The 26,692-nt window shown below is 43.3% G+C and overlaps 1 protein-coding gene across 1 annotated transcript in view; it reads left to right on the forward strand.

Moving 5' to 3' along the window:
* The window catches only part of LOC140351273 (zinc finger matrin-type protein 4), a 41,355-nt gene that overhangs the window by 12,711 nt on the left and 1,952 nt on the right, over positions 1–26,692 (forward strand). Inside the window, exons 2-6 of the mRNA XM_072437047.1 lie at positions 762–878; positions 3,077–3,169; positions 7,768–7,936; positions 9,572–9,826; positions 20,643–20,739. Coding sequence (XP_072293148.1) covers positions 762–878; positions 3,077–3,169; positions 7,768–7,936; positions 9,572–9,826; positions 20,643–20,739 — 731 coding nt within the window. The remainder of the gene's footprint in view (positions 1–761; positions 879–3,076; positions 3,170–7,767; positions 7,937–9,571; positions 9,827–20,642; positions 20,740–26,692) is intronic.

Genomic DNA, 26,692 nt, shown 5'->3' on the forward strand with positions numbered 1-26,692 from the left:
GGCAATCTTTATCTGCCAAGAATTATGTTGGAAAGTGCTTAATATTTACTGCATCTGTTCTTCTGTTTTGTTTGTTTTTTTCTCTTTGGTTCTACATGGATAACCAACTGAAATGATTTGGCATTAGTATTACACCAAATGCCACTTTCTAGTTGAACAAGTCTTTTTGATCAGATTTGATGCTGACAACAAGAGGACAACCGCTTTTTACCCCTTGTGGCTGGTGTGATTGTTACTTGAGGCCGGATGTTAAGATATTCCTTTCTTGTCCCACATGGGGAAATTTCATTGATGCAACGCAGGTAGATACAGAGGTAGATACAGAAGAAAAGAACAGATCACTTATAAGAAGTTTGAAAAACACTTTCAGTAGAAGATCTCCTAAAAACAAAAACTCCCATAGACAAATAAATAAACAAATACATAAATACCATTGCATGTGATCACGACAGTAATTGCACATGAAATGTCACGACGGCACATAGATTGCACATGAATTTCACAGTAATTGCACATGAATCACAACAGTAATTGCACATATGACGGAATTGCACATGGTTAGGTCAGCAATGTTAATAATTAATAAAGCAACACAATGTACAAGATTAACCTTGGGCCATGAGATGCTCAACATGTTTGAGTAAAGATGGGAGGCAGCATCCACTATGAAAACAGTTTCTACATATATGCACGTCAAACACATGCAAAGTTAAACAAAGGTTCATTTACATTTCTGCATTTTAACCCCGTTTGTGTTGCAGTCTCAGATGAAGATGAAGTCTGCGGGCGTGGTGGATGGAGGCTTGTTTACAGAGAGCTACTGTAACATCTGCAACGCCCAGCTCATCTCTGAGTCCCAGCGTACTGCTCACTATGAGGTCAGTCTGCCTTTCCTATGACACTTCCCCCCTTTTTCGTCCTCTCTGTTTCTATAACCTAACATTCTGCTGCAACCACTCCTCTGACTTGCACGGTGCATGTTGCATTAGTCAGATTTGTACCAATTTGTGGTCATGTCTTTCAAAACCCGAGCTCATCCATTATACATATAGTTAATGCAGCATGGCAATGATAGCACTTACACAGAAACATGCACACGCTGCTTCCTCCTTTATATCCACTGACTCCCTTTGACTAATCTAATGAATTATCATTAACTACTCAGCCCTGTGCTTTATTTAACTTGGAAGTATGTGTGTCCACTTGTGTATACTGCAACAAGGTTGTCCTTGATTACAAAGCACAACTTGGATTAACGAGCGCACTAATGAGGGCAACGGCCTTATCGAGAGCGCTAACCAAGGAGGACAATATGAGCGCCTGCATGTGTTATACTTTCTGTTGTACCTTCTCTTAAGATATAGACAGTCGCAACAGCAAATTGACAAACTGTTCCACTGCATTTACTCTTGTCACACTCAAGGCTGTAAGGTCAGTGAGCCAAGGCAAAGAGAATTATTTATGGGGCATGCCGCATATGCTGTATCAGAATCAATAATTTGGGTCAGTGATTCATTGAGGTAGTTCTTGAAATGCATGTATTGTAGATCATACAAAGCAAATGAACACTTGCATGCAAGAGAAGCTGACTAGATAAAGCAGGATGGATCATTGTATGTGACCGGAACAGTCAAAGGACCAATATCTAAATATAAATGTAGTTAAATCGCAAACGTGATATATGCTGTATTTGTTTATAGTGTCATAGTATCATTAAATGTTACATGTGCTTTGTGTTGTCTCCTGTCTGCCTCGACATTCAAGACAAAAGACAGTCAAAAAGCAGAGAAATCAGACATGCATATAGTCCATCACAAACGGCTAACTACTGAGGGTCAGCGTAGGGTAACCATAGTGACAAGGGCCCCCACTTTTAGTCCCAGGACCATCACTTGACCATTTAACACAGATTAACACAAGCAAGTTCCTATGTTTATGAATTCTGTTCATCGACAATGGCAATAAACTTTTTCTGATTCTGATTCTGATTCTGAAGTTGTCTGACAAAATGAGGATGTGGTAGCACGAGACTCCAGTGTTTCAGAAGGACAGATTATTGTGTCTCCACTGAGCTTTATTTGAAGAAGAGACAAGAAAAAAGTGATACGGCTATCACATCACTGTCGTCATGTCGACAATCGTTTGTGTAACTCTGCTTTCCTGTGATACGTGTGAAAAAACATCTCACTAGACCTCCCACATCCGCAGCACAGTACAGATTATAATAGATGTGTTATAGTAGAAGGGAGTCAAGGTCAGGGCAGGCCAATAAAATGATATGTATAGAAAGAGATGGCCGCATCAACATGCAGAGCTGTCAAACACATAACAACGTTCAGTGTTAAGATGTGTCTGGAGAATTTCATTAAAGAGGTGGTGAGCCGCCTCAAGGACACCACTGTCCGCTCAAATAAAACCACTGTGGCCTTTGGCTTATTATATTCACAATATCTATACAGGGAGCATCTCCTACTGAGAACCTGCATAGGTGTCCATGTCCAAGTGGAGTAGGGTTTCCTGTACTTCTGGTCCCTGGATGGTGGTTTTGACTCATCATCTTTGTTCTATGAGCAGCAGTATACATATAAAACTATATAAATCTAATTATCATAGCATTTAATTGTGTTGTATTCATTATTATTATTATTATGTTTTACAATTTTCTGTCCTGAGGGCTTTATTTCACATGACAACTTTAGGAGAGAGAGGATCGAGACATTCGGCAAATGGTCAAGGCCAGGAACCAAACCCATGAGGTGGTAACAAATGTGCACCGCCATAAACCACTGCACCACTGGCGAGGACTATTCATCTGAATACATAGATCCAGAACATGTGAACATACATATTGTAGTTGAAAATCTCTTTCCCTTCACTTCTCGGTCCTCTTCAGCACCAAAGCTTCAGCTCTCATCAATAGTAGAAAAATGTGGACCAGGCTAAACAGCTGAACAGAGATAAAAGCCAAGGATGGATTAGTCGAGGGGGAGTGACAGTGATTGATTTTATTCCACTTGATCAAATAAAGTGTTCTTTACAGGCTAACACATCTCTCTCTCTCTTCTTTTGTTGTCAGAGTAAGAAACATGCCAACAAAGTCCGCTTGTTCTATATGCTTCACCCTGAGGATGGAGGACCGCCATCCAAACGGCTGAGACCAGACAACCCAGTAAGTGCTCCTGACAGGCTCCTGACAGGAGTCCAATACTATTTACCACCAGAGGTTTCTGTCCAAAGAAGAGCAGTGATATTTGCAAAGAGTGAATGAGGAGCCTATGTCCTTGACACACTTTCACAGACGCTCAAAGTGACCTGCTTCTGAACAGACTTCTCCTCTGCTTATTCAGTTCACAGAAGCAAAGGCTCTTGGGAATAATGCGGACCACTTTGTTGTATGTGGTGCGCACTCCCAGGAACGTGTGTCTTAGCCCTGTTTATTCCTATAGGGTTTAGTGGAAATAGAACAAGCCACGAGTCTCACTATCACACTGCTGCAGGCCATGGTTAGGGAAATCCTTGCATTGTTAAAAAACTGTGTGTGCTGTTGGTGGCATTGTATTTCACATCTAGCTCCATGATGCTGAGGCTGCACATGTATTTGGCATCATTGACCTTTGGTAGAAGTGCAAATTACAATTGCTAGAAAATAGACTCTAGGAACTCAATATGTACACAAAGATAATGGGTACATTCTGTTGAACATCTTTCAGAATTGCCGTACCAAACACAATGTTCAAAGCAGGCTCCCAGTAAGATATCAGAATTGTGTGGTCTTATTATGAAGATATATAGATGATGATGCACAAACACATACACCTGCGTCTCCATCTGTCTGTTCGAGTGAGACGTGACTCAGCCCTCCTGGCTCTCACTTCACATGGGACAGTAAACACACACGAACACGCCACATGCTCCAACTCAAACTATTCACTCCAGTCCTCTCCTGCAGAGCTGAGCTCCATCCTACTCTCTACCACCTTAGAATGGGAAAGGACATGGCTAACAATTAGCCTGATCGACACTGAGAATTTTCTATAATAACATAATCATATTTTAAAGCTGAAGATGAAACTTTTATAAACATCAAATGGTTAAAATAAATAGACTATATATTTTGTGGAGCTTTCAGGAGTCAGTATTTATCGTCTTGACCAGAATGGAATGATAGTTCACAGGAAAGTGAATTTCATACATAACCTCCGACATTTCATACACAGCACAGTATTTTGTTTGCAGTTCAATATCCCACAATCTCTCTGGGTGGAGTGTGAATGTCCTCCCCGTGTTACCGTGGGTTCTCTCTGGGTTCTCCAGCTTCCTCCCACGTCCACATACATTCATGTGTTTAGTCAAATTGGCAACTGTAAATTGCCTCTAGTGAATGAATGTGAGAGTGAATGTTCCTCTGTGTGTCTCTGTCTCTGTGTTAACCCTGCAACGAGACCCTGCCCAGGGTGAACCCCGCCTAAGGCCCGAAGTCACTGGGATAGGCTCCAGTTCCCCGAGACCCCGAACAAGAACAAGCAGTAGAAAATGAATGAATGAATGAATGTTTGTAGTTACATTTTGAATGAAGCAGAACGAAAATACATTGTCCTATTGGTTCAAAATGCCATGCTTTGAGGATTGCATCTTGGCAAGTATAAGGTGTTTTGTCACGGAACAAACATGGAGAAAGTAGGTCATAAAGGTGCTCTCAGATGAAAGCAGGTGAGGAGGAGGCGCAGGACATAACCGACATTAGAGTTTGTGTTCTTCAGTATCCTCTTCCACTACACTCCGCTCCAGGTACTACAAAACGCTTTATTTTCATCACGTTTCATCTTGCACTAATGCTATATTTGCTCTGTGGTGCTTTCAATTTACACTTTGAGCACGTCTTCTTACACCAAATGAGCACGTCTGCCTCCCCGTGCTGCTCCGCGTGTATATTTAGCAATGTTTCCCACAGCGCCTCAACACAGAACCGTGGAAGAAGAGGCGCAGACAGCAACAACAGAAGGGGAGCTAGATAAACACAGCTAATTAGGAACCTATTGTTAGGTGTATAAAAGCGATCAATACACCCAAACTAAATCTATTCAGACATCACTGTCAAATATATGGAAATTGCAAACAGAAACTCAATGCAATTAGGTCACATGCAAATAGAGGCAACAGTTGTTAAAAGCAGGTGGAAGGCAGTTCAGACTGAAGCTTGATGGTGGAGAAAGGGCACGTGAGTGAATAATAAATCAGACAAGTTTTCCTTGTTAAAAACAGTTCAGTAGAATGGCAGCTGTAATGAGCCAGGAGCCACCACACTTTGCAAGACAATGTTGAAAAGTTTTATAAAACTAATCAGAAGGGAAAGTTTAGTTGTGAAGTTTTTGTATACCGGAGGGCATTCTGGGTCATGAAACACACAAAATAACTAGAACGAATATAGAGACATTTAAAAGAGCTATATTCACTATTTATAGAAGATATTGTACATTGACTGGAGAAAACAATTCAATAACACTAAAGCCTGTGTGCCACATCAGGATAAAGCAGTTCATTGGCAGACTTTTGCTGCATATAAACCAATCACCATCAAGTTCATAACATCATCTTTACTGTTGAAGGCAAGTCACATTTTGTCACAAAAAGGTAAACAGGTTCCACAAAGGTCACATGGCTCACTGGTCTGTAAGTAAATCCGTGTCTTTATCATGAACAGATCTGATCTTATTGTATAGACATTGTATTTAAATCACCTTTATTCTATACATCTTATTTTAGATTGATTAACTAACTCTGACGCTGGTGGTTTAGTTATATTCTTTAACTACCGTAACATATGGTGGCTTCATGAACAGCGAGAGAAACTGTGGTGTGTTTTTTTGTTTTCCACTTCAGTAAAACATGATAAAAGCTGAAATGCCCAAGAGAGGGAAGTGCCGGTGTGAAGAAGGATGAGAAAAGGATCGTGCACAAAAGAAGTCAAAAGAAAAGGCATCATTCTGAAACAAGGACCCATCATAAACTCTGTGCTTTTGCGCTCATGAATAAACATTGAGGTATAAAATTAGAACGTGTGAAAACTCCAACGATAATTTCTAGTGGCACCATGGAACATTATAATGCAAATCAAAGGCATGAGTCCATTTTAATACATCCATAACACGGTCGTGAGAATAGCACATGGGTTTAGGGAAGAACAGCGGTACGAGCGATGCCCAAAGGGAATCAAGGAGAGGCTCTGTGGAGGCTCGAGGCGCACATGAAGGAAAGAGGAGGAAAAGGGTGAGGAGAGAGATGTGAGCTGAGAGACAAGAGCTGAGCCTGGAAGGTAAAGGTGTCCTTAACTGTGGCGTCCGCGGCGGCTGACGCTAACCTGCTCTGACACTGGTAAACACACACATCCAGACACGCTGCTATTATTGTCCTCTCCACCAGCGGGCCGCTTCTCAACAATGCGCCATGACACCTGGACCATAGAGCGCACTGGTGTGAGAGGGCTCCAGAGAAGAGCAGGACGAGAGGGCACAGAAGTAGGTCAGGAGACACAGGGGAGACAGGTATTATTTTTAGGACACTGCATTACGGGCCAGACAATAATATACTCAAATATCACACAAACTGAAACACTATATGAATGGATGTCTTTTGATAATGTCATTCACTCAGATGGTGGGCAGGGGCTTATGTGCGCTCTGTGTGAGATTTACAGTTTTTGAAGGGTTTATCCAAAATAGAAATCTAAAAAATGTTTAACCTTATTATTGTTTGTTGAGGATTGAGTCCACAATATTAATCTTATGGCTTAAAGTCCTTTCAACTGACAACAATCAGGTCTTTGGTGTTGAATAACGGCACCACTTTCTGAGCCTGCTATGAAAAACTCATTTCACTTTTATTTATTTATGTACACAGACGATCTGTAGATATTGTAACCCAAATGTGTCATAAACTCAAAATAAAGTCAATCAATCAAATGAAATCAGTCAATTATACTGACAGAAAAGGTATTGAACTTTCGAGTGGATAGTTGCAGTAATTACAGAGATATGAACAATAAACCAGGTCAACAAAGATACAATCGGACAGTTAAACATCAATAATCACAGCATTCTTACCTTAAATTTTAAGACTGTTGTGCTTGTCTGTTTTAGGAGAATGACAGACAAACGAGTCTTACTCTCCCACTGGGATGTGTGTTAATAGAATAATTAAAAGAGGATGTGGTTGATGCCAGGGGTCTATTTTGTTCATTCAATCAGTGTATTTTACGCAGTGTCTCTGAGGAAACATCACTTTTATTTAAATGCTGTTTCGGTGTGTCAAAGGGGGCTGTGATTACAATTGGCTTAGCAGGAGATTTTTGAAACTCTTGTTAATTGAAGTCATTTTTCCATCACTGTTACCGCGAACAGCTGGAGGCTCCTATTGTTAATCACAGACGAATCGTTTACGAGCTGGTTTTGACTCGTGTGTTTGTGTGTGTCAGACAGATACAGTTTGTGCTGGTTTATATGTCATGTATGGGGAGCAGCGGGCCTCATCATTAGTGTTGCAGAATCCACAGTGGAATAGCACGGACACGGCCTCAACCCAGGGATGGATGAATATTTGATCAGGCTGGTCTTTGCTTTGCGTGTGCAAATATGCGAGGCGAAGAGTGTGAAGGTCGATCCAGAATTCACCTTTTTGATATTACACCATCTCTGCAACTACTGTCTATTTTCTGCCAATATCATCATTTTCTGCTCTTGACCGCTTGATCTATCGCTTCCTCACCTGCAGGATTGCGCAGAGACTGAAGTGGACCGGAACAAGTGCTGCACGCTGTGTAACATGTTCTTCACCTCTGCCATTGTGGCCCAGTCGCACTATCAGGGCAAGACGCACGCCAAGAGAGTCCGCTTGGTCCTGGGGGAGCCGCCTGCAGCACTCAACAGCCCCACAAACACAGGTAACACCAATATAGATGACTCCTCTAAAGACACATTTTCTATTTGTCCACACACCATTGAGAAAGGAAAGCTTGTAGCAAGAACCTTTGCCACGTAGTTTGTAACAGTGGGTGCTAGAGGAAAAATGTGAATAAGAAGAAGACAGAATGACCTGGGAGAGAAGAGGACTTCAAAATAGATTAGAGTCAAAAGCTGCTTTCATAAAAACTCAAGATGTGTGTGTGCTTTATGAAGGCCTAGTCAAACTGACAGGCTTCTGCACATAGACACAAACATAATCAGACAAAATGGCAGATACACCAAATAAACAATAAAAAAAATAACTCACACACACGTTTCACACTAGTCTCATGGGAGGAGAAGCGCACACATGGATGAACGATTCTTGAAAAGGTGCTTAACGACAAGTGTTCTATTTATTTCAAGCCATTTCCCTGTTGATTAAAGAAACATGTTGCGGTTCACACCAGCTCACACGCAAACAAAATATCAGAGGGAGGGACTTTAAGTTAATTGTCATGTTATTGTTATTTTTTTTTACCTTCTTGCTCTGTGCACATCAAGCTGAAGTAAAGCAGCTGTCTCTGGTCTGTGGGTGTGGCTACTGAGGCAAGGCGTGTCACCTTAGCTTCAGTAACTATGTGCCTCGCAGCAGTACAGTCAACGCAAACAAAATAACAGACACATGGAGCTCATACTTTCATGACTGTATTCAGATTAGTCACACGAGTCATCTGTGAGTGGGCTTTTGTTTTTCTGATGAATCAAAAGACCAAACAGGCTGCATTGTGGTGTGTGGCCCTCGTAGGTTCAAAGTCATTGACACTCTGTAGCTGGTAAATCTGCACATTTGGACATACCATCTGGCATTTGGTAAGCTTTCTCTCAGCGTTTGGCGATGGCCCTAACACCACTAGCTGCGTAGAAACAGTTTGCATGGTGAAGCTTTACCTATAGTCTCAAACAAAGCCTTTCAGGATTTGTTATAATAAGAATGTAAAACAGTTAAAGCATCCAAACACATAATGCTCCCAGAAGCAGCATCACAGTGGGATTCTCAGTAGAGTCCCGTGGCCATGTCTGTGCTGTTGGCTATTAATGGGCGATCACCATGGTAACAGTGTCATGTCACGAGGAGCAGGTCACAGGCGGGCCGAGATGGAAGAGAATAATGGAGATTAAAAAAGGATGAAGGTTGAAAGGATGCTCACAAGAGACACTGGACACTACCTGAAGACTGGTGTTCACTCGGCTCAATCCACAAGAGGGATGTCAAAGATATTTAGGTTATTTGATAATTGTGATTATTCAGATCACAGTACACCAGTAATCGTAAGAACCTAAAAATAAGAAAATAGAAGCAAAATGAAGCAGTTTTTTTTTTGTCATTTTGTCTTTATTCTGAAAGTTCCACCTTTCCCAGTTGTTTGGTCACATTCTCAGGATAATTGTTAAATTGTGATGTATTTTCTCCCAATAACAAAATATTTGACATCCCTAAACCACAATGACATTTATATTTAATGTTGATACAAAAAAAATCATACTTGTATATTGACATGACATTATTTTTCAGCCTGATGTCCTCCCGTAATCCTGGATTCTAATTCCCAATCTGCCTTTTATTTTTCAAGATTCGTCGCCACCTACACCACTGCCCACAGACACAAATATATGCCCCAATCCTGCCCCCACGTTGCCCTGGCCTGTGACTGTTGGTGGGAATGGTGGGAGAGAGGCGGGGAAATACTGCTGCTTATGTGGAGCCTGGTTCAACAACCCGCTGATGGCACAACAACACTACGAGGGAAAGAAACACAGAAGGAACGCGGCCCGGGCACGCCTCCTGGAGCAGTTAGCCGGCAGTCTGGATGCCACGGAGAGCACAGGTCAGTGTCTTATTCCCACACACACAATAAGTGAGAGGGAAGAGAGGTGCAGGACTCTGAGATCAGGGAGATTAGCGTTGAAATCTGTAACGTTGGCTGCGTTACAGTCAGTGATGGAAGAAGTACTATTTTTGAAGCAAATGTATTTTTTTACAAAGAAATTAACAGTAAGTATCAAAAATAAAGAAAGGGATAAATAAAGGGATTACGCCAACTCGTTTCAATGACGAAAACAAGCAAACACACACCACATTTAAAAAACAGACAAAATAAATAAATAATTAAAGTTGAAAATAACTTTAATAAAAAACTTAAAAAGGTGGCGTCAGTTATGTTGTTGGTCCAGTCCTTAGTCATCGGTGCAGTTCCCCAGTCGCCAGAAGTATGTTACAAAAGTTTCTAATACCCAAATACACACTAGTTCTGAAATTGAGTGGGCTGGTGGTGAAAGTCTGGGCTCATTTCTGTTCAATAGTTTTTTAGATTAGTGGATTTGATTTTTTTAGATTCCTTTTTCAGCGGAATTTTTAAAGAATTTTTTGTCAAACAATAGTCAAGTAAGTACAGATACCTAAAAATTGGGTACTGTACTTTCCACCACTGTAAACATTGTGAACGATTGCGTTAAAAAACATGGTCAATTACAGTAACTGCAATTACATTTACATAACAATTATAAAATTACTGAATGTATAAAATAAAAATACATTTTAAAAAGCTCATGAAACACAAACTTAGATTTCTCTAATATTCAAAATATAAAGCATTTATACATAATCGGGTAGAGTAGTCAAATAGTTTTGAACAAATAATACTAAGTAGTAAGTAGAAGTACTACAGTCCGTCTGCCTTTCAGTCAAGGTATTACTAAAGAAACAGATACTGGCTATACACTGATGCTATGTTTTTGTTAGTGTAACATAATGCATCCATCCATCCATCCATCCATCTTCTGCCGCTTTATCCGGGGCCGGGTCGCGGGGGCAGCAGTCTGAGCAGGGACTCCCAGACTTCCTTCTCCCCAGACACTTCCTCCAACTCCTCCGGGGGATCCCGAGGCGTTCCCAGGCCAGCCGAGAGACATAGTCTCTCCAGCGTGTCCTGGGTCTTCCCCGGGGCCTCTTCCCGGTGGGACATGCCTGAAACACCTCCCGAGGGAGGCGCCCAGGAGGCATCCGGAACAGATGCCCGAGCCACCTCAGCTGGCTCCTCTCGACGTGGAGGAGCAGCGGCTCTACTCCGAGCTCCCCCCGTGTGGCCGAGCTCCTCACCTTATCTCTAAGGGAGCGCCCAGCCACCCGGCGGAGGAAACTCATTTCGACCGCTTGTATCCGCGATCTTGTTCTTTCGGTCACTACCCAAAGCTCATGACCATAGGTGAGGGTAGGAACGTAGACCGACCGGTAAATAGAGAGCTTTGCCTTTCGGCTCAGCTCCCTCTTTACCACAACGGTCCGATGCAGCGACTGCATCACTGCAGCCGCTGCACCGATCCGCCTGTCGATCTCACGCTCCATCCTTCCCTCACTCGTGAACAAGACCCCGAGATACTTGAACTCCTCCACTTGGGGCAAGGACACCCCACCCACCTGGAGAGGGCAAGCCACCTTTTTCCGGTCGAGAACCATGGCCTCGGATTTGGAGGTGCTGATTCTCATCCCAGCCGCTTCACACTCGGCTGCAAACCGTCCCAGTGCATGTTGCAGGTCCGGGTTTGATGGAGCCATCAGGACAACATCGTCTGCAAACAGCAGAGATGAGATCCTGTGGTCCCCAAACCGGACCCCCTCCGACCCCTGACTGCGCCTAGAAATTCTGTCCATAAAAATTATGAACAGAACCGGTGACACAGGGCAGCCCTGGCGGAGTCCAACATGCACTGGGAACAGGTCTGACTTACTGCCGGCAATGCGAACACAGCTCCTGCTCCGGTCATACAGGGACCGGACAGCCCTGAGCAAAGGGCCCCGGACCCCGTACTCCCGGAGCACCCCCCAAAGGACACCCCGAGGGACACGGTCAAAAGCCTTCTCCAGATCCACAAAGCACATGTGGACTGGTTGGGCAAACTCCCATGAACCCTCGAGCACCCGATGGAGGGTATAGAGCTGGTCCAGTGTTCCACGACCGGGACGAAAACCACTCTGCTCCTCCTGAATCCGAGGTTCGACTATCGGTCGGATTCTCCTCTCCAGTACCTTGGAATAGACCTTACCCGGGAGGCTGAGGAGTGTGATCCCTCTGTAGTTGGAACACACCCTCCGGTCCCCCTTCTTGAACAGAGGGACCACCACCCCGGTCTGCCAGTCCAGAGGCACGGTCCCCGAACGCCACGCGATGTTGCAGAGACGTGTCAACCAAGACAGTCCTACAACATCCAGATACTTTAGGTACTCAGGGCGGATCTCATCCACCCCCGGAGCCCTGCCACCGAGGAGTTTGCGGACAACCTCAGTGACTTCAGCTTGGGTGATGGATGAGCCAGCCTCCGAGTCCCCGGTCTCTACTTCCTCTTCAGAAGACGTGACTGAGGGATTAAGGAGATCCTCAAAGTATTCCTTCCACCGTCCGACGACATCCCCAGTCGAGGTCAGCAGGCCTCCACCCGCACCGTAAACGGTGTTTGTGAGACACTGCTTCCCCTTCCTGAGGCGCCGGACGGTTTGCCAGAATTTCTTTGGTGCCGACCGATAGTCCTCCTCCATGGCCTCCCCGAACTCCTCCCAGGCCCGGGTTTTTGCCTCTGCGACAGCACGAGCCGCGGCTCGCTTGGCCTGCCGATACCCGTCGATGACCTCCGGAGACCTACAAGCCAGAGTGGCCTGATAGGCCTCCTTCTTTAGTCTGACGGCATCCCTTACTTCCGGTGTCCACCACCGGGTTCGGGGGTTGCCGCCACGACAGGCACCGGAGACCTTGCGACCACAGCTCCGAGCAGCCGCATCAACAATGGAGGCGGAGAACATGGTCCACTCGGACTCAATGTCCCCAGCCTCCCCCGGGACATGGGAGAAGCTCTCCCGGAGGTGCGAGTTGAATACCCTACTGACAGAGGGCTCCACTAGACGTTCCCAACAGACCCTCACAATGCGCTTGGGTCTGCCAAGTCTGTCCGGCTTCCTCCTCCGCCAGCGGATCCAACTCACCACCAGGTGGTGATCGGTTGACAACTCTGCCCCTCTCTTCACCCGAGTGTCCAAGACACGCGGCCGGAGGTCTGATGACACGACAACTAAGTCGATCATTGACCTCCGGCCTAGGGTGTCCTGGTGCCACGTGCACTGATGGACACCCTTGTGCTTGAACATGGTGTTCGTTATGGACAATCCGTGGCTAGCACAGAAGTCCAATAACTGAACACCGCTCGGGTTCAGATCGGGGAAGCCGTTCTTCCCGATCACCCCTCTCCAGGTGTCACTGTCATTGCCCACGTGGGCGTTGAAGTCCCCCAGTAGAACAACGGAGTCCCCGGTCGGTGCACTGTCCAGTACCCCTCCCAAGGACTCCAAGAAGGCCGGGTACTCTGCACTGCTGTTCGGCCCGTAGGCCGCCACAACAGTGAGAGACCTGTCCCCCACCCGAAGGCGGAGGGACGCGACCCTCTCGTTCACCGGGGTAAACTCCAACACGTGGCGGCTGAGCTGAGGGGCTATCAGCAAGCCCACACCAGCCCGCCGCCTCTCCCCGCGGGCAACACCAGAGAAGTGGAGCGTCCAGCCCCTCTTGAGGAGATGGGTTCCAGAGCCCAAACTGTGCGTGGAGGTGAGGCCGACTATATCTAGTCGGTATCGCTCAACCTCCCGCACAAGCTCAGGCTCTTTCCCCCCCAGCGAGGTGACATTCCATGTCCCCAGAGTTAGTCTCTTTGTCTGGAGATCTGGTCGCCGAGGCCCCTGCCGTCGACTGCCGCCCAGATCTCTCTGCACCGGCCCCTTATGGATCCTCCTGCGGGTGGTGGGCCCACGGGAGGGCGGCCCCACGTCGCTCTTTCGGGCTGTGCCCGGCCGGGCCCCGTGGGGTAAGACCCGGCCACCAGGCGCTCGCCATGGAGCACCCATCCCAGGCCTGGCTCCAGGATGGGGCCCCGGTGACGCCGATCCGGGCGACGTGAACTGCCTTGATTGTGTCGTCGTCATAAGAGGCTTCTGAACCGATCTTTGTCTGACCCGTCACCTAGGACCTGTTTGCCTTGGGAGACCCTACCAGGGGCATGAAGCCCCCGACAACATAGCTCCCGGGATCATTCGGGCACTCAAACCCCTCCACCACGTTAAGGTGTCGGTTCAAGGAGGAAATAATGCATATGGGCAGAAATGTATATTGTAAATGAATAATTAAAAGTCTTTCTATGTGAAAATGTACAGCCTTACAATACTTTTTCAATGCATTCTTTATAATTCATCGCCTGCAGGATTTGGGTTTATGAAGTTGGTGTGCATCAAATGTAAAATATACCGTTTTATTGAACAAGCACAGAATGATAAGATTCCAGTGTTTTATGCCCAGGGGCTATGTCAGTGCAGGCTTATTATCCCGTTAATTTATGAGAGGTCCCGCTGAACCACTACGGTGCTCTTGGAGAGTTGTTTACTAGGCCAGCAGTCTGCGGGCTATGTGTCTGTGTAAACCAGCGCAGTGAAAGAGTTGGCTCATCTATCATACAAGCAAATATTTGTCTCCGCCTAATTAACTGTATCTACGTCCAAGTAAGAATTTTGACACATCTTATTCATCATCTGTTCTCCACAGTGTAACCTTTTCATGTAGCGTCTGTCTGGGGACAGGGGCTTTTCCAGATGCAGCACAGACTTTGCATTTTACAGCACTCCCATTGCAACGCACAAGTCTAAAAAAGACCGTATAAAATAGTAACATTACAAATTAATGTTTTAATAAGAAACATGCAATTCATCAGGACTGGGCGCTATTCTGCACCTCTTTATTCTCCCACACACTTCTGTTCGCTCACAAAGGCAGAGAGAGAACACAGATTTACAAGCGTCTCTGCCAGGAGGATATTTTAATGAAATTATTAATAGACTTTGGCACAGAAATTTCCTTTGGTGGTTTCATCTCCTCACTGGCTGCTGCTGCACAATATAAAAGCCGTGCCCGGGTGCTGCTCTGGATGCATTCATACATGCAATGGAGCAAAGCTGTTCTTTTGCCTGTGTGCTTCAGGTGCCGTGACTCAAACCATCATCTCCAAAAGCCAATCACATTAAAAGCATGAGTCATGTAGCGCCTCCACATGCTCAGAGGCTTTAAGTGGTGTCATGTTGGATGTTGTCCTCGCTCCTGTCTCCGTGACCCAGATCTTTCTACCTCAGATGTTTGCATTTTGGATATTCTCACACCATGATGTCAAACTATTCAACAGTATTTGCAACATGGCATCAAAAACATTTACTCTGTCAGCTTTTGACAAATGAGACACTGTCATATCTCACTGCACAATGCTGGCATGAACTATTATACACGCCATCAATCAAACACTTTATCCCATCGCCTTGAGTCCCAAATACTCATCATCACAAGACAGCTTCATTGTCATGACATGTTTCTGTTTTTTTTTTCCTCACATCTCATTGTCTTTAACCAGCTCAGTCTCAGGTATTATGACAAAGGGAGAGGGGACGGCAGCTGAGCAGGGCAGAGAAATACAGTCACATCCATCTTTGTCCTTGGTTCTGTTTGGCTCCGAGTTCCCCCCCCAACACTGTTGTTCTTTTGCTCATTTGTCCACACCGCTCAGTGTTTGGAGAATGCTGTGTAAACCTCTGGGGTTCTGACGGCCCCCATGTCTCATTTGTCATTCTCATTGGCGTCCCACAAGGCTAAGCTAAATTATTTCCGGACCGATATCCCCCCCTGTTTAGCTTACTGTACCGTCTAGCTGTGCGCATACATGCTACTGACCTTTATTAGAAGTTGTTGAATATTTTACTTTAGTCTATTCCTGCTTCAAACGCCACATGAGATTTCTATCCTAACTATTTTTTACACTTGGATTTTGTGGTGTAATTGCATGGATAGGGCACAAGGGAGAATGGGGGATAGTTTCCGTTGCTGTGCCAGACAAACCTTGGGAGATGGATTACGGAAGTGGCTAGTGAGGGAGGAAGACCGCTCGACTGGGCTGTGTCTTTGCATAAATCATGACAGGTCCACAAACCCCTGAAGACAAGCCCGTGCGCATTGTGCTCCCTCTCTGGAGACTCTTTGGATATGAGCACTGCTGAGATAAGAACTGAGATTGGAGAACGAGAGGCTGGAGTAGTGGAGCAGAGAAAATGGTGTGTAATTGATTATTGTGGCGGCGTGTGGAGACAGGACTGACCTGCTCTCCCAAGAGGACGCTCACAGTGGGATGTCCCAGAAGCACTGACAGCTCACAGTTCACAACTCAGAGAAATACAGGCCTATGGAAAGTCCTGCTCTGGACCTGGACGGGCCAAGAGATGAGCACTAGTGAGGAGGCCCTATGGCAGTCTATAGATGGTTTAAAAGAGCACTATGTAACTTTTCTGCTGCAGGGTCTGCTATTTGCTTGTCCCTATGGAGATGTTATAGTTTTTTTCTAGAATGTTTCACAGTATGGCATGAAATGTATCTATCTCCATGGGGACAAGCATTTGGTGCAATCGGATAGTAAACACGACTAAAACTAGTATCCATCCATCTTCTTCTGCTTATCCGGGGCTGGGTCACGAGGCAGCAGTTTATGCAGGGACTACCAGACTTCCCTCTCCCCAGATGCTTCCTCCAACTCCTTCGGGGGGGATCCCGAGGCATTCCCAGGTCAGCCTCCTGTGTGACTGAGCTCCTCACCTTATCTCTAAGGGAGCGCCCAGGTACCTGGCGGAGGAAACTTATTTTGACCGCTTGTATCCACAATCTTGTCCTTTGGTCATTACCCAAAGCTCATGACCATAGGTGAGGGCAGGAACGTAGATTGACCGGTAAATCGAGAGCTTTGCCTTTCGACTCAGCTCCTTCTTCACCACAGTGATGCAGCGACTGCATCACTGCAGCCGCTGCACAGATCCGCCTGTCAATCTCACGCTCCATCCTTCCCTCACTCGTGAACAAGACCCCGATATACTTGAACTCCTCCACTTGGGACAAGGACTCCCCACCCACCTGAAGAGGGCAAGCCACCTTTTTCCGGTTGAGAACCATGGCCTCGGATTTGGAGGACATACTCAGCTGCAAACCGTCCCAGTGCATGTTGCAGGTCCAGGTTTGATGGAGCCATCAGAACAACATCGTCTGTAAACAGCAGAGATGAGATCCTGTCCCTGACTGCGCCTAGAAATTCTGTCCATAAAAACAATGAATAGAACCGGGCAAATGGCAGCCCTGAGCCCAACACACACTGGGAACAGGTCTGACTTACTGCCGGCAATGCGAACACAGCCCCTGTTCCGGTCATACAGGGAGATATATATATGAAACTAGTATCAAAACTAAATAATAATTTATTTAGTATTGATTAAAAAATAATAATAATGTTCACGTAACACTTTTCCGTAACAGGTTTAGAATGATCTTGAGCTTTATCCGAACTTCTGCAAGACAACATAACAAAGAAAGTACAATTATATTGTGTTGAAAATGTCATTTTACCATCTAAAACCTCAAACCGACAAGACTAATTCAAAACCCAACCACTTATGCTCATGCTATGTAATGCTAATAGCTGTGAAAGTTAGTTTTCTTCCTCCTATCTTTGTCAACATTTTGGATATTGAGAAATCGAGACATAGACAGAGAAAACTGTATTTTGTGTGTGTGTGTGTGTGTGTGTGTGTGTGTGTGTGCGTGCGTGCGTGCGCGTGCGTGTGTGTGTGTGTGTGTGTGTAGGTGTGTATTAAACACTTAAAACCATTCCTTCTTTGTGGATAGCAATTAGATTCTTAAGTATACTATTCTTTAATATTTTTTTAACAGTTCCCCAAGATGAAGATGAACGCAAAACTGAATTGGTGCCATAAGCACCAACGTTTACATAATCTGGCTTCCTGTGTATGTACTGTACTTTTGGTTAAACAGATGGTCTTTCATATTACTCATTTAATTAGTCCCTATAAGTTGCTCAAAGTTTGTTGTTGGTAAAGTTCCTGTTGGATTCAGTCCTGCTCTTGCCCTGAGCCTGCCGTTTCTCTTTCTGCTTTTATTTGTGATGTATTTCCATAGAGACACATTGTCAAGTCTTCACATAACATTTAGGGCTTGATTGTCTCTCAGTGGGGCTGCTTTTGGATCTGATTCATTGTAATATTCCAAAACACATTAAAAACCTATGGTCTTATAAAGTCTTCAGGTATTCCCCAGTCTCTGTGGTGAATACAGTCATGAATGAATACACACACTTATTTGAGATCGAGGAAAGTGCTCTCTATAAAAGTGGTGAGGTGGTGAGGATCATTTTCTCTGTGTAAACTGACACGACTAAAGCAGCTCTACAGAGGCTCTGACAATTATCTGCTCGGACTGCTACCTGAAATCCCACAAGAGATGCACAAATAAGGCTCTTCACTCAGAGCCTGGCAGAAGTTTCACTGAAAGACCCGGAACACCTCACTCCAAATGGGTCATTACTGCTGCTGAGGCCAGGCACTCTAAAAGGCTACGTGCTGTAGCGCAGTAATCTTATTTTTGTGTAGCTAATGTAGCCTTTTACTGTAGTGACAAGCGTTTATATGGCTCCACACCAAGGGCGCCGGCAGTGCCACAAGGCTGTGCATTAACGTCAGCCTCAGCTCATCGCTCCTGTCGGTCTCTTCTATGCGTTTGGCAGATCATCTTGTGTAATTAACAAGGCTTTGAACAGCCTCACAAACTCTGCAAACCCACACAGCCGGTCCCTGTTGGCTGTCACACATCAGGGGCACCCGCCTTGTGCATGTAATTAACATGGATTAAGGCACTACATGGTCTCTAGCCAACTCTGCTTTATTAACTAAAACAATACCACGGGTCACCGTACAATGCCAAATAAAACACACATGGGGCTTTAATGCCACAAGGATGAAAGAGTGGGGTGTCAGTCAGACCTTTTGTGTGCACATGTTAACAATGTACTCCTCTGTATTTTACTTTCCTTTCATGAATCACTACATCAAATCATCCGCCTCCAATCTGGGCAGTGAGTCACATGTTATTTTGGCTTAGGTTTTATGCAAATCTGGCTTGGGAGTGGCACAAACAGCTTATGACTTATTATGACAGATATGACAGGATATGAGCAGGGTTGGAGAGAGTCTGTAGGGACACATCTAAAAAGATACAAGGAATGAACCATGGAATCAGTATTAAAAGTGTTACTTTTGTCGTACATTTTCAAGTTAGCTTAATGTCTCTATAGAAAGAGAGAAAGAGAGCTTAGGCAGGTGGATATATTTAGTTTAATCGTTTCATCCACACAAGACAGATGATATAGATGAAACTATTAAACTACAAGATGATGCATATTCTTTATCTATTAGTATGTAACATTATCAAGCCTAACTGGTGTACAGATACGCTTAAACTGTGGACACAAACGTTATCATAGGATCATTCTTGTTGCACATTTTTGCTTCTCTTCTTGACACAGACTATTTCATTTTTGCTGCATCCAAATTTCAACATCAAACCCAAGACTATGCTTCCTTCCGGCAGCTAATTCAGCCATAACTTTGTGGTAAATGACTTCATGTCCTTAATCACCCCTGCAGCAAACAGAGCGACTCTGAGACAACAGGGAGCGGATATGCCACATTATGCCAGCCCTGGCAAAATGACCTCCCACCACTCCTAACTGTATTACAACTTCATACCCTGCCAATTACCGCCACAGAAGGTCAAAAGGTGATGGAATAACCCGACAACTCATAAATCTCAAGGACAGAGGAGACAATTGAGAAAAGGGCACCTATATACCAACATGAGCCTTCTTTTTTGCATGGCACACACACATGTATTTACTGTCACAAATTTAAATAAAGCAGCTCACACAAGGACAGCTGGAAAGTGCCTTCAAGCAATTAATTCCAGACTATTTTCTCAAACAACCCTGAAGTGTCTGCTTTGGTCATCCTCAGAGTACGGTAAGAGCAATGTCAAGAGAGGCATTGTGTAAAATAAGAGAATGCAAAAAGAGCCAGTTCTTGGAGAAATTCTTAGAAACAAAAGCAAAGATAAAATGACTTGAGAAAAGAAAGCCTACCATTACCAAGAAGGAAAATGATACGCAGTATATTCATCAACGTGCACTATCTCTATCTGCACTTAGCCTCGCTCACACCCATTCCATTAGCTGTCAGTATTTGCATCTTCAACTAGCTATTTTTAGGTTTCCATCTCGACCACCTGCAAACCCTCTAATTAGTTAACATCTGTGTCTCTGTTCATTTGCACCCATCTTCACACTTATGCCCAACTGTGGAACAAATTCAGCTTTAAAACAATGTGCTTTTAATGAGTATATAAAGTGTTGTCTTGTTTATTTTTGACCCAGATATTTCCTACTAAAACGATTCAGTAAACAGGATGCTAGAGTCACAGAATAAAGAATAAGAGTGGGCTAAAGAGCTGAAAAGGCAACAGGGTTTGTACTAATGATCACTCCAATCAAATTTTATATAGATGCACCCCAGGAAAATTACCCAGCACTTACAGAGCAGAAATACTCTTTTTAACTTTTATGGATGTCCTCTTTGGTCTCTGCTTCTCTGCTTTAAAGTTTGGTGTTGCTCTACTTTTTACGGCCGTGTAACACTATAGTAAAGTAGTGTAAAAGTGTATAATCTTCCATTACATGTGTTTCCAGGGTTACGCAGTAGCTACTCCTGCAACGTCTGCAGCGTCGTCCTCAACTCCATCGAGCAGTATCATGCACACCTTCAGGGCTCAAAGCACCAAAACAAGTGAGTATCAACCGAAGTCTAAGGTTGAATTAGAAGAAGAAAGATGGTGTTAATTTGAATATAGTGCATGTTTTATCTGTTCAAATCAGCATCCACTGATCTTATTCACCGCTGATGCACTCATTTGTGGCCTCAGGTCCGCATCTCAAACATAGGTCATAGTGCAGTGGATGTGTCGTGAAAGATAAATGTCAAGCTTTTATTTAGTCATGTAGTCACCAACATCAAATACATCCAAACTAAAAGACTTTAGAGGACGTGCACAGACGCAGTTGTACAAGCAGGTTTTGTATTCTGTCGGCTCTAATTCTCAAGCAGAAAATAATGAATGAGTGAGATAGCATGTATGTCTATGTATGTCACAAGCAGTGCTGTTGTGAGTCTAAAGACTATTAGCCTCATCTTATGTTGGTCATGGTGGTCTAAGTGAGGACAACACAAAACAAACCACTGCTTCAGTTTGGGTTTGGCAAAACAAGAATAAATAACAAAGAAAAAGCCTAAAGGAAAAATACAATTGCTTGCAAAAAGCTGCAAAAAGCTGCACCAAATCTCCAAAAATGTTTTGTTCTTGAGACTGTTATACATGTCATACATTTCTCACAGCTTAAGTACATTTCCTATTAGAACATATCTGGTTTGCACAGACAGAAAGATAAAAATGAAATTCAGCATATACAGCATCTTTTTTTTAAACTAAGCATTAACTTACATTTAACATTCAGCCAATATGCTGACACATTTTTTATTTTATAAAGTTTGTTGGGGAGATGATTTTTGAACTACTGTATATCATTAAATATAGAAAAAGTGCCATCATGCACGGACAATAGCCCCATGCATTTGAAACATGTTGCTTATTATTATTTGTCTCATGCTTCTTTATGGAATTGAGGATAGTGAAAAAACGTGGTATGAAATATCATTCCCCATTACCTCCGCTGTTATAGTAGGAAAAAAAAAAAATCATTATTCTGCAAAAAGAAAGGCAATCGAATGTGGCAAAGACATTGATTGACGCTAGGAAAAACCCGGTAAAATTGATGGGTGGAAAAGGGGAAAATGTAGCTGACAAGGACACTGCATCCCAGACAACACAATGTGCAAAAACTAAATTTAGACAAGAACAGTGAGCTGAAGAGATTTAGAGAGTTAGAGAATTGGTGCTTATCACTTACAGCCAATAACAGGACATATTCACTGCACCGTCTAGTCAGGGTAAATGCTGCTGAGGAACATTTAGTGGTGAAAATTTTGACATTTTACATGTTTATTAGAGAGGTGAGGTCAATGGCTCTAAATTTAAAGTTCATGTTTGAAACAGTTAATTTGGTGAAGGAAATGTATCAGTAATTTTCCACTTTGCTGAACAACATCCTATTTTTGCACATTACAAAGCCGACCTTATGCACCATCTGCTTGGACTCAGTGTGTACAAAAGTGTAAAACGTCTGGGGGAGTGTCTCCGGTGTGGCATCCCAGAGGCGCAGCTCTGTCTCTGAATGCACACTGAATGGTTAAAGCATATATGACAGAGAGCATCTGGACTCCAAACAGGTATGGGCTTTGGCGCGTGGCTCCGTTGATCCTAAGGGAAACGCAAAACAAGAGAAAAGGTTCCACCCCATCAACCTTACTTCTATTGTCACCAAACTGAAGCCTTATAAAGAAATGAACTTAAAGACACAAGTACACTAAATCACTGTCCACAACACAGCCGACACACTGTAGTCTGGGGCATGATATCATAGTAAATAAAGGCCTTGTCACACTGCATTATGGAGCACTTTGGGCAACATGTCCCTGTTGTGCAGACAGATGAATACAAACAAACTCATCACAGTCCTCAGACAAAGGACTAAAATAAAGAGAGACACTGAGAAACTAAGTAAATAAGGGTGTGGCTATATCCACCAAAACCTTCCATCATAAACAAGATAACAAATAGTACGACGGGCTGTTTTGTGGTAATAGTCTTCTGCCTTGACCTTGTGTGGTTGGTCTGCAGTGAACAGTATAAAGTGCTTGCAGTATTAAAGGCTTGACCATTGTGGTAAACAGGAATACATTAAATACATAGTGCAGAGCAGCAGCATTTAATTGTCTAATCATGACTTGTCAATTATAAAAATTAAGCATGATCATACGTTAATCATCTTAAAGGCGTAATGGACCAAATCTGAGTCTCATTTCCTCGTGCCGTGGACTGCCACGTATCAATCATAGGATGCACCTACTGCTCAGCTCGTTCTGGCTCGTTCTGGCTCATCCCACGCATGGATCTATCATAATATAGTTCCCTCAGTGTACAGGACAAAATTAAGACAGAGACAGACAGTTCGAGCTGGCTCAGAAGAGAGGGAAATCTACGGAAGACGAGAGATGCAATCCGTCGCGCTAATAAACAAACGCACGTGTTGAAGTGAGGCTGTTGTGCGCGTACGTACGGGTGAGTGCGCATGCGTACTTCCACTTGGGTTCTCAAATTGGCGAAAAATCGTCCATTACGCCTTTAATCAATAATTATCTGGACTATACAGACTCTAAAACAAATTAGAAAAGACCTTTTTATATAAACAGCAACGTTTAATCAAGTGTCAAAAACATTATATTAAAAAAATCTGATTTTCCTCAATATAACACTTTATTTGTAAGTGTTTTATATCTAGAAGCCTTCAGACTTTTCCCTCGTTCTTCATTTAAAACAAACAGATTACAACGAAAGTGCCGATCGTGTAGGAAAAGAGGGAAAAGTGGGCGGGGCGGGATAAGGTCAGTACTGTCCTGTCTAATAAAGCCTAAAGATATTGTATGGAAAAGTCTCGATGTGAAATAGAAATAATCGTATGACTAGTTGACTAATCGAAAAAATAATCCTGACTAGTCGACTACAAATATAATAATTAGTGACAGCCTTAATATAGTGTAATTGAAGTACTAATTAGTAATAGCCTTTTATTACTAGTGCAATGCAAAGAAAAGTAACTGCAAATAACATAATTTGTTCAGCCCCAAAACATAATCATAACACCCATAAATGCAGGAGGGCCGTATGATTTATCCCAGAACGGAAATAGAAGGTACAGGATGTATTTCACCCTCAGGACGAGCTGGGCCTTGTGCAAAGAGCTTTACCGGAGAGAGGAAAGTGTGTCTGACAGCGGCAAGGGCTTAGGCTCACGCCACAGAAACATCTATTACAATGTGTCAAAGCTACGGTTGTGTGTCTGTCCGTGTGTGTGTGTGTGCGTGTGTGTGTGTGCGTGTGTGTGTGTGTGTATGTATGTGTGGCATTAAGAACTGCTGTCGTGTTGAAACATCTGGACCGGACTCACCGTAGACTAGTCTTGATCCGCGGCTCACATCTGCTCCATATTCCGAGAGCACCGGGCGGCTGGTTTTAAATGCTGCACAGTCGCCCCGTCACGCCCGCTCCTGTAATTGGACCAGGATGCCCTCAGAAGATAAAGTTGGCATCACGTTTTTCACAGTTTACAGAGTGGTGGGATGAAAGTGGGACAGAAAGTGGGACAGGTGGGCAGCAGAGACCACCTGGCGGATGACGAACAAAAACATTTAAAAGTACGGTGCAAAAAGGAGGTGTTTTAGTAAGGTGTGATAAACAAAGAGTGTTTTAATTAATATACAATTACATAAACAGTGTTGCGTTCCAGAAGTGGTGTTATTTTCTCTTGAGCTGCTTTACCGTCCACTCAATGGCTGATAAGATAAGAGAACATCATTTTTTCATACAGTTGAGAAATTCTAGTGTTGCAACATACTGCACAGTTCAGCAGCAGCAGAAGAGAAACATGCAATAAAAAAATTAGAATAGATAAAACTTAGACTTAAATCCAACACAAATGGCTAAAAAACCAAGTACAATAAGTGGCAATGGCTATGGCCGTGTACAGTGCAGGATATGACATGATGATGATATTATGGAGAGAATAAATAGCAGGTTAAGATACTTTGGTGTATTATAATATTATGAACCTGGTCCTGGGCAGCGTTTGAGCCTCTGCTGTTATGCTAATGTGGCTAACGCCTACAATACAGAGCTAATGTCAATAAAAGCATACATTTCTATCAGACGACTGGAGAAACCAGATTACCCAACAATTAGATTTTATTATTGGCTTGTGTTTACATCTATATCGGAAATCTAACTCTCCAAAACAACAGGTTTATGAGTGGTTTTTTTTTACACACTTCTTCAATTCTTTCCGAAAAGTGAGTCTGGTCACCCTTCTGTCCATCATGCGTCAAGGCAAACTCAAAACGTACAGTGCAAAAAAAAGATGCGTTTATTTCTGTGATGCAACAGATGACTTATTTAGTCATTTGTCATTTAAAACTAAATCAAACTTCTCTCACTTCAGATTAACAGTGTTGTACTTACAGAAAATACTGAGAGACTTCATTCTGGGTATTTTGACTGTATTTTCCTTGTTTATTCTTACATTTCTAATCACTCATGCTGTTGTGAGTAAGTTCTGTTAGTCATTCTACAAAATATGCATTACAATAACCAAGGATTGTAATTATCCTGCTTGAAAATCTTTGCTCACATACACTTGCATAAACATAAAAGCAAAGAGCCGCTAATTAGCTCCTTGGAGTCCATAAAATGAAGAAACATTTTATTTGATAAAGGTTGCTTATGTGACCGCTAACAATGCAGTGCTTAACTAGGCAGTTAATAAGTATTCATGTTCACTCTGTATTGCCTGACTCAGGCCGGAGTTTCTCAGCTCTGATGTGCTTCTTGTGTCTGTGTGTGGACGGATACTGAGCCCGAGGGCATGATGGTTAGGACGGGGCAGTACATTTAACCTCCTCACCCTGATAATTATTCAGGCTCACAATCAACACACACGCTAATGCACACTGAAGGGGCCGAGCGCTGTGGTGGAGTCACGCTAAATGTAAATTTGTCTGCTATTGATGGGCCAAGGCTCAAGGAGCAACTACTATGATGTGATGTGCTGCAGTGGTGAGCTTTATGAGCCCTATGCAGTATATGCACTAGTGTAAGAAAACAAAAGATAACAATTATTGTCAAGTATTGCAATTGTGATTAGATTTGCAATTTATGTTTTAACAATAGGACTCAAAGTTCACATTTTAAAAGACAATCCAGGAAAAGAGAATTTGAAAACTGACTAATAAACGAAGCCCATGTATTACAGTAGGATAGATGTTTGTGCAGATCTAAACTATAGGTTTGGCAGTTTTTATACAGATTAAGACAAAATGATGGCACAAACTTCATTCATTTATTTATCGATCCAGTTTGCTTACATATAAGAGCATATAAACGTCCATAGATTTAAATAGCAAATTCTAACTTGAAGGACTGTTTCAAATTAAACTAGCACCTATATTAAACATTCACAGGATTTGTTGATATCTAATTCTCAGCCTGTTTTATCTGTTTTAATTCGAAGGTCTAGGTTACTCAAAAAACGAATTAAAAAAAACTTCTACACATTGTTTTTGTGAAGAAAAAAAGACAAAGATAAACTGAAGAAATATATTTAATGAGCCCCAAATATGTGCAATTTTGGTGTTACTATTCAGCTGCCGTGTCTCACCTTAAGAAATGTAAATGATGTTTTTTTTTGTATTTACAGTCATCGCAACTGGTGCTTACAAAAAGATGATTAAATTGACAATATTTTGTAACCAGGCTTCTCAAAATGCTTTGTAATTCTATTCTATTTCAATTATTCTGATCTGTTAATCCTAATATATGTAATGTAACCTGTAAGATGTATGTGTCCTATCTTACACAAAGGAAGAATCAGGCTCCTTGTGTCTGACCAAACTCTTATCCCATATTTCTGCCAGTTTTGTCTATGCTGTTACTGTTACTGTTTGCAACTGCCGGAGCTGAACTTTTACATGGCTCACCTAAAGATACTGCAAATCTTTGTGCCCTCAGATTGCG

This window comes from Eucyclogobius newberryi, unplaced genomic scaffold, assembly GCF_026437365.1.
Source record: "Eucyclogobius newberryi isolate DKJ021-1_F unplaced genomic scaffold, fEucNew1.0.hap1 SCAF_8, whole genome shotgun sequence".
NCBI lineage: Eukaryota > Metazoa > Chordata > Actinopteri > Gobiiformes > Gobiidae > Eucyclogobius > Eucyclogobius newberryi.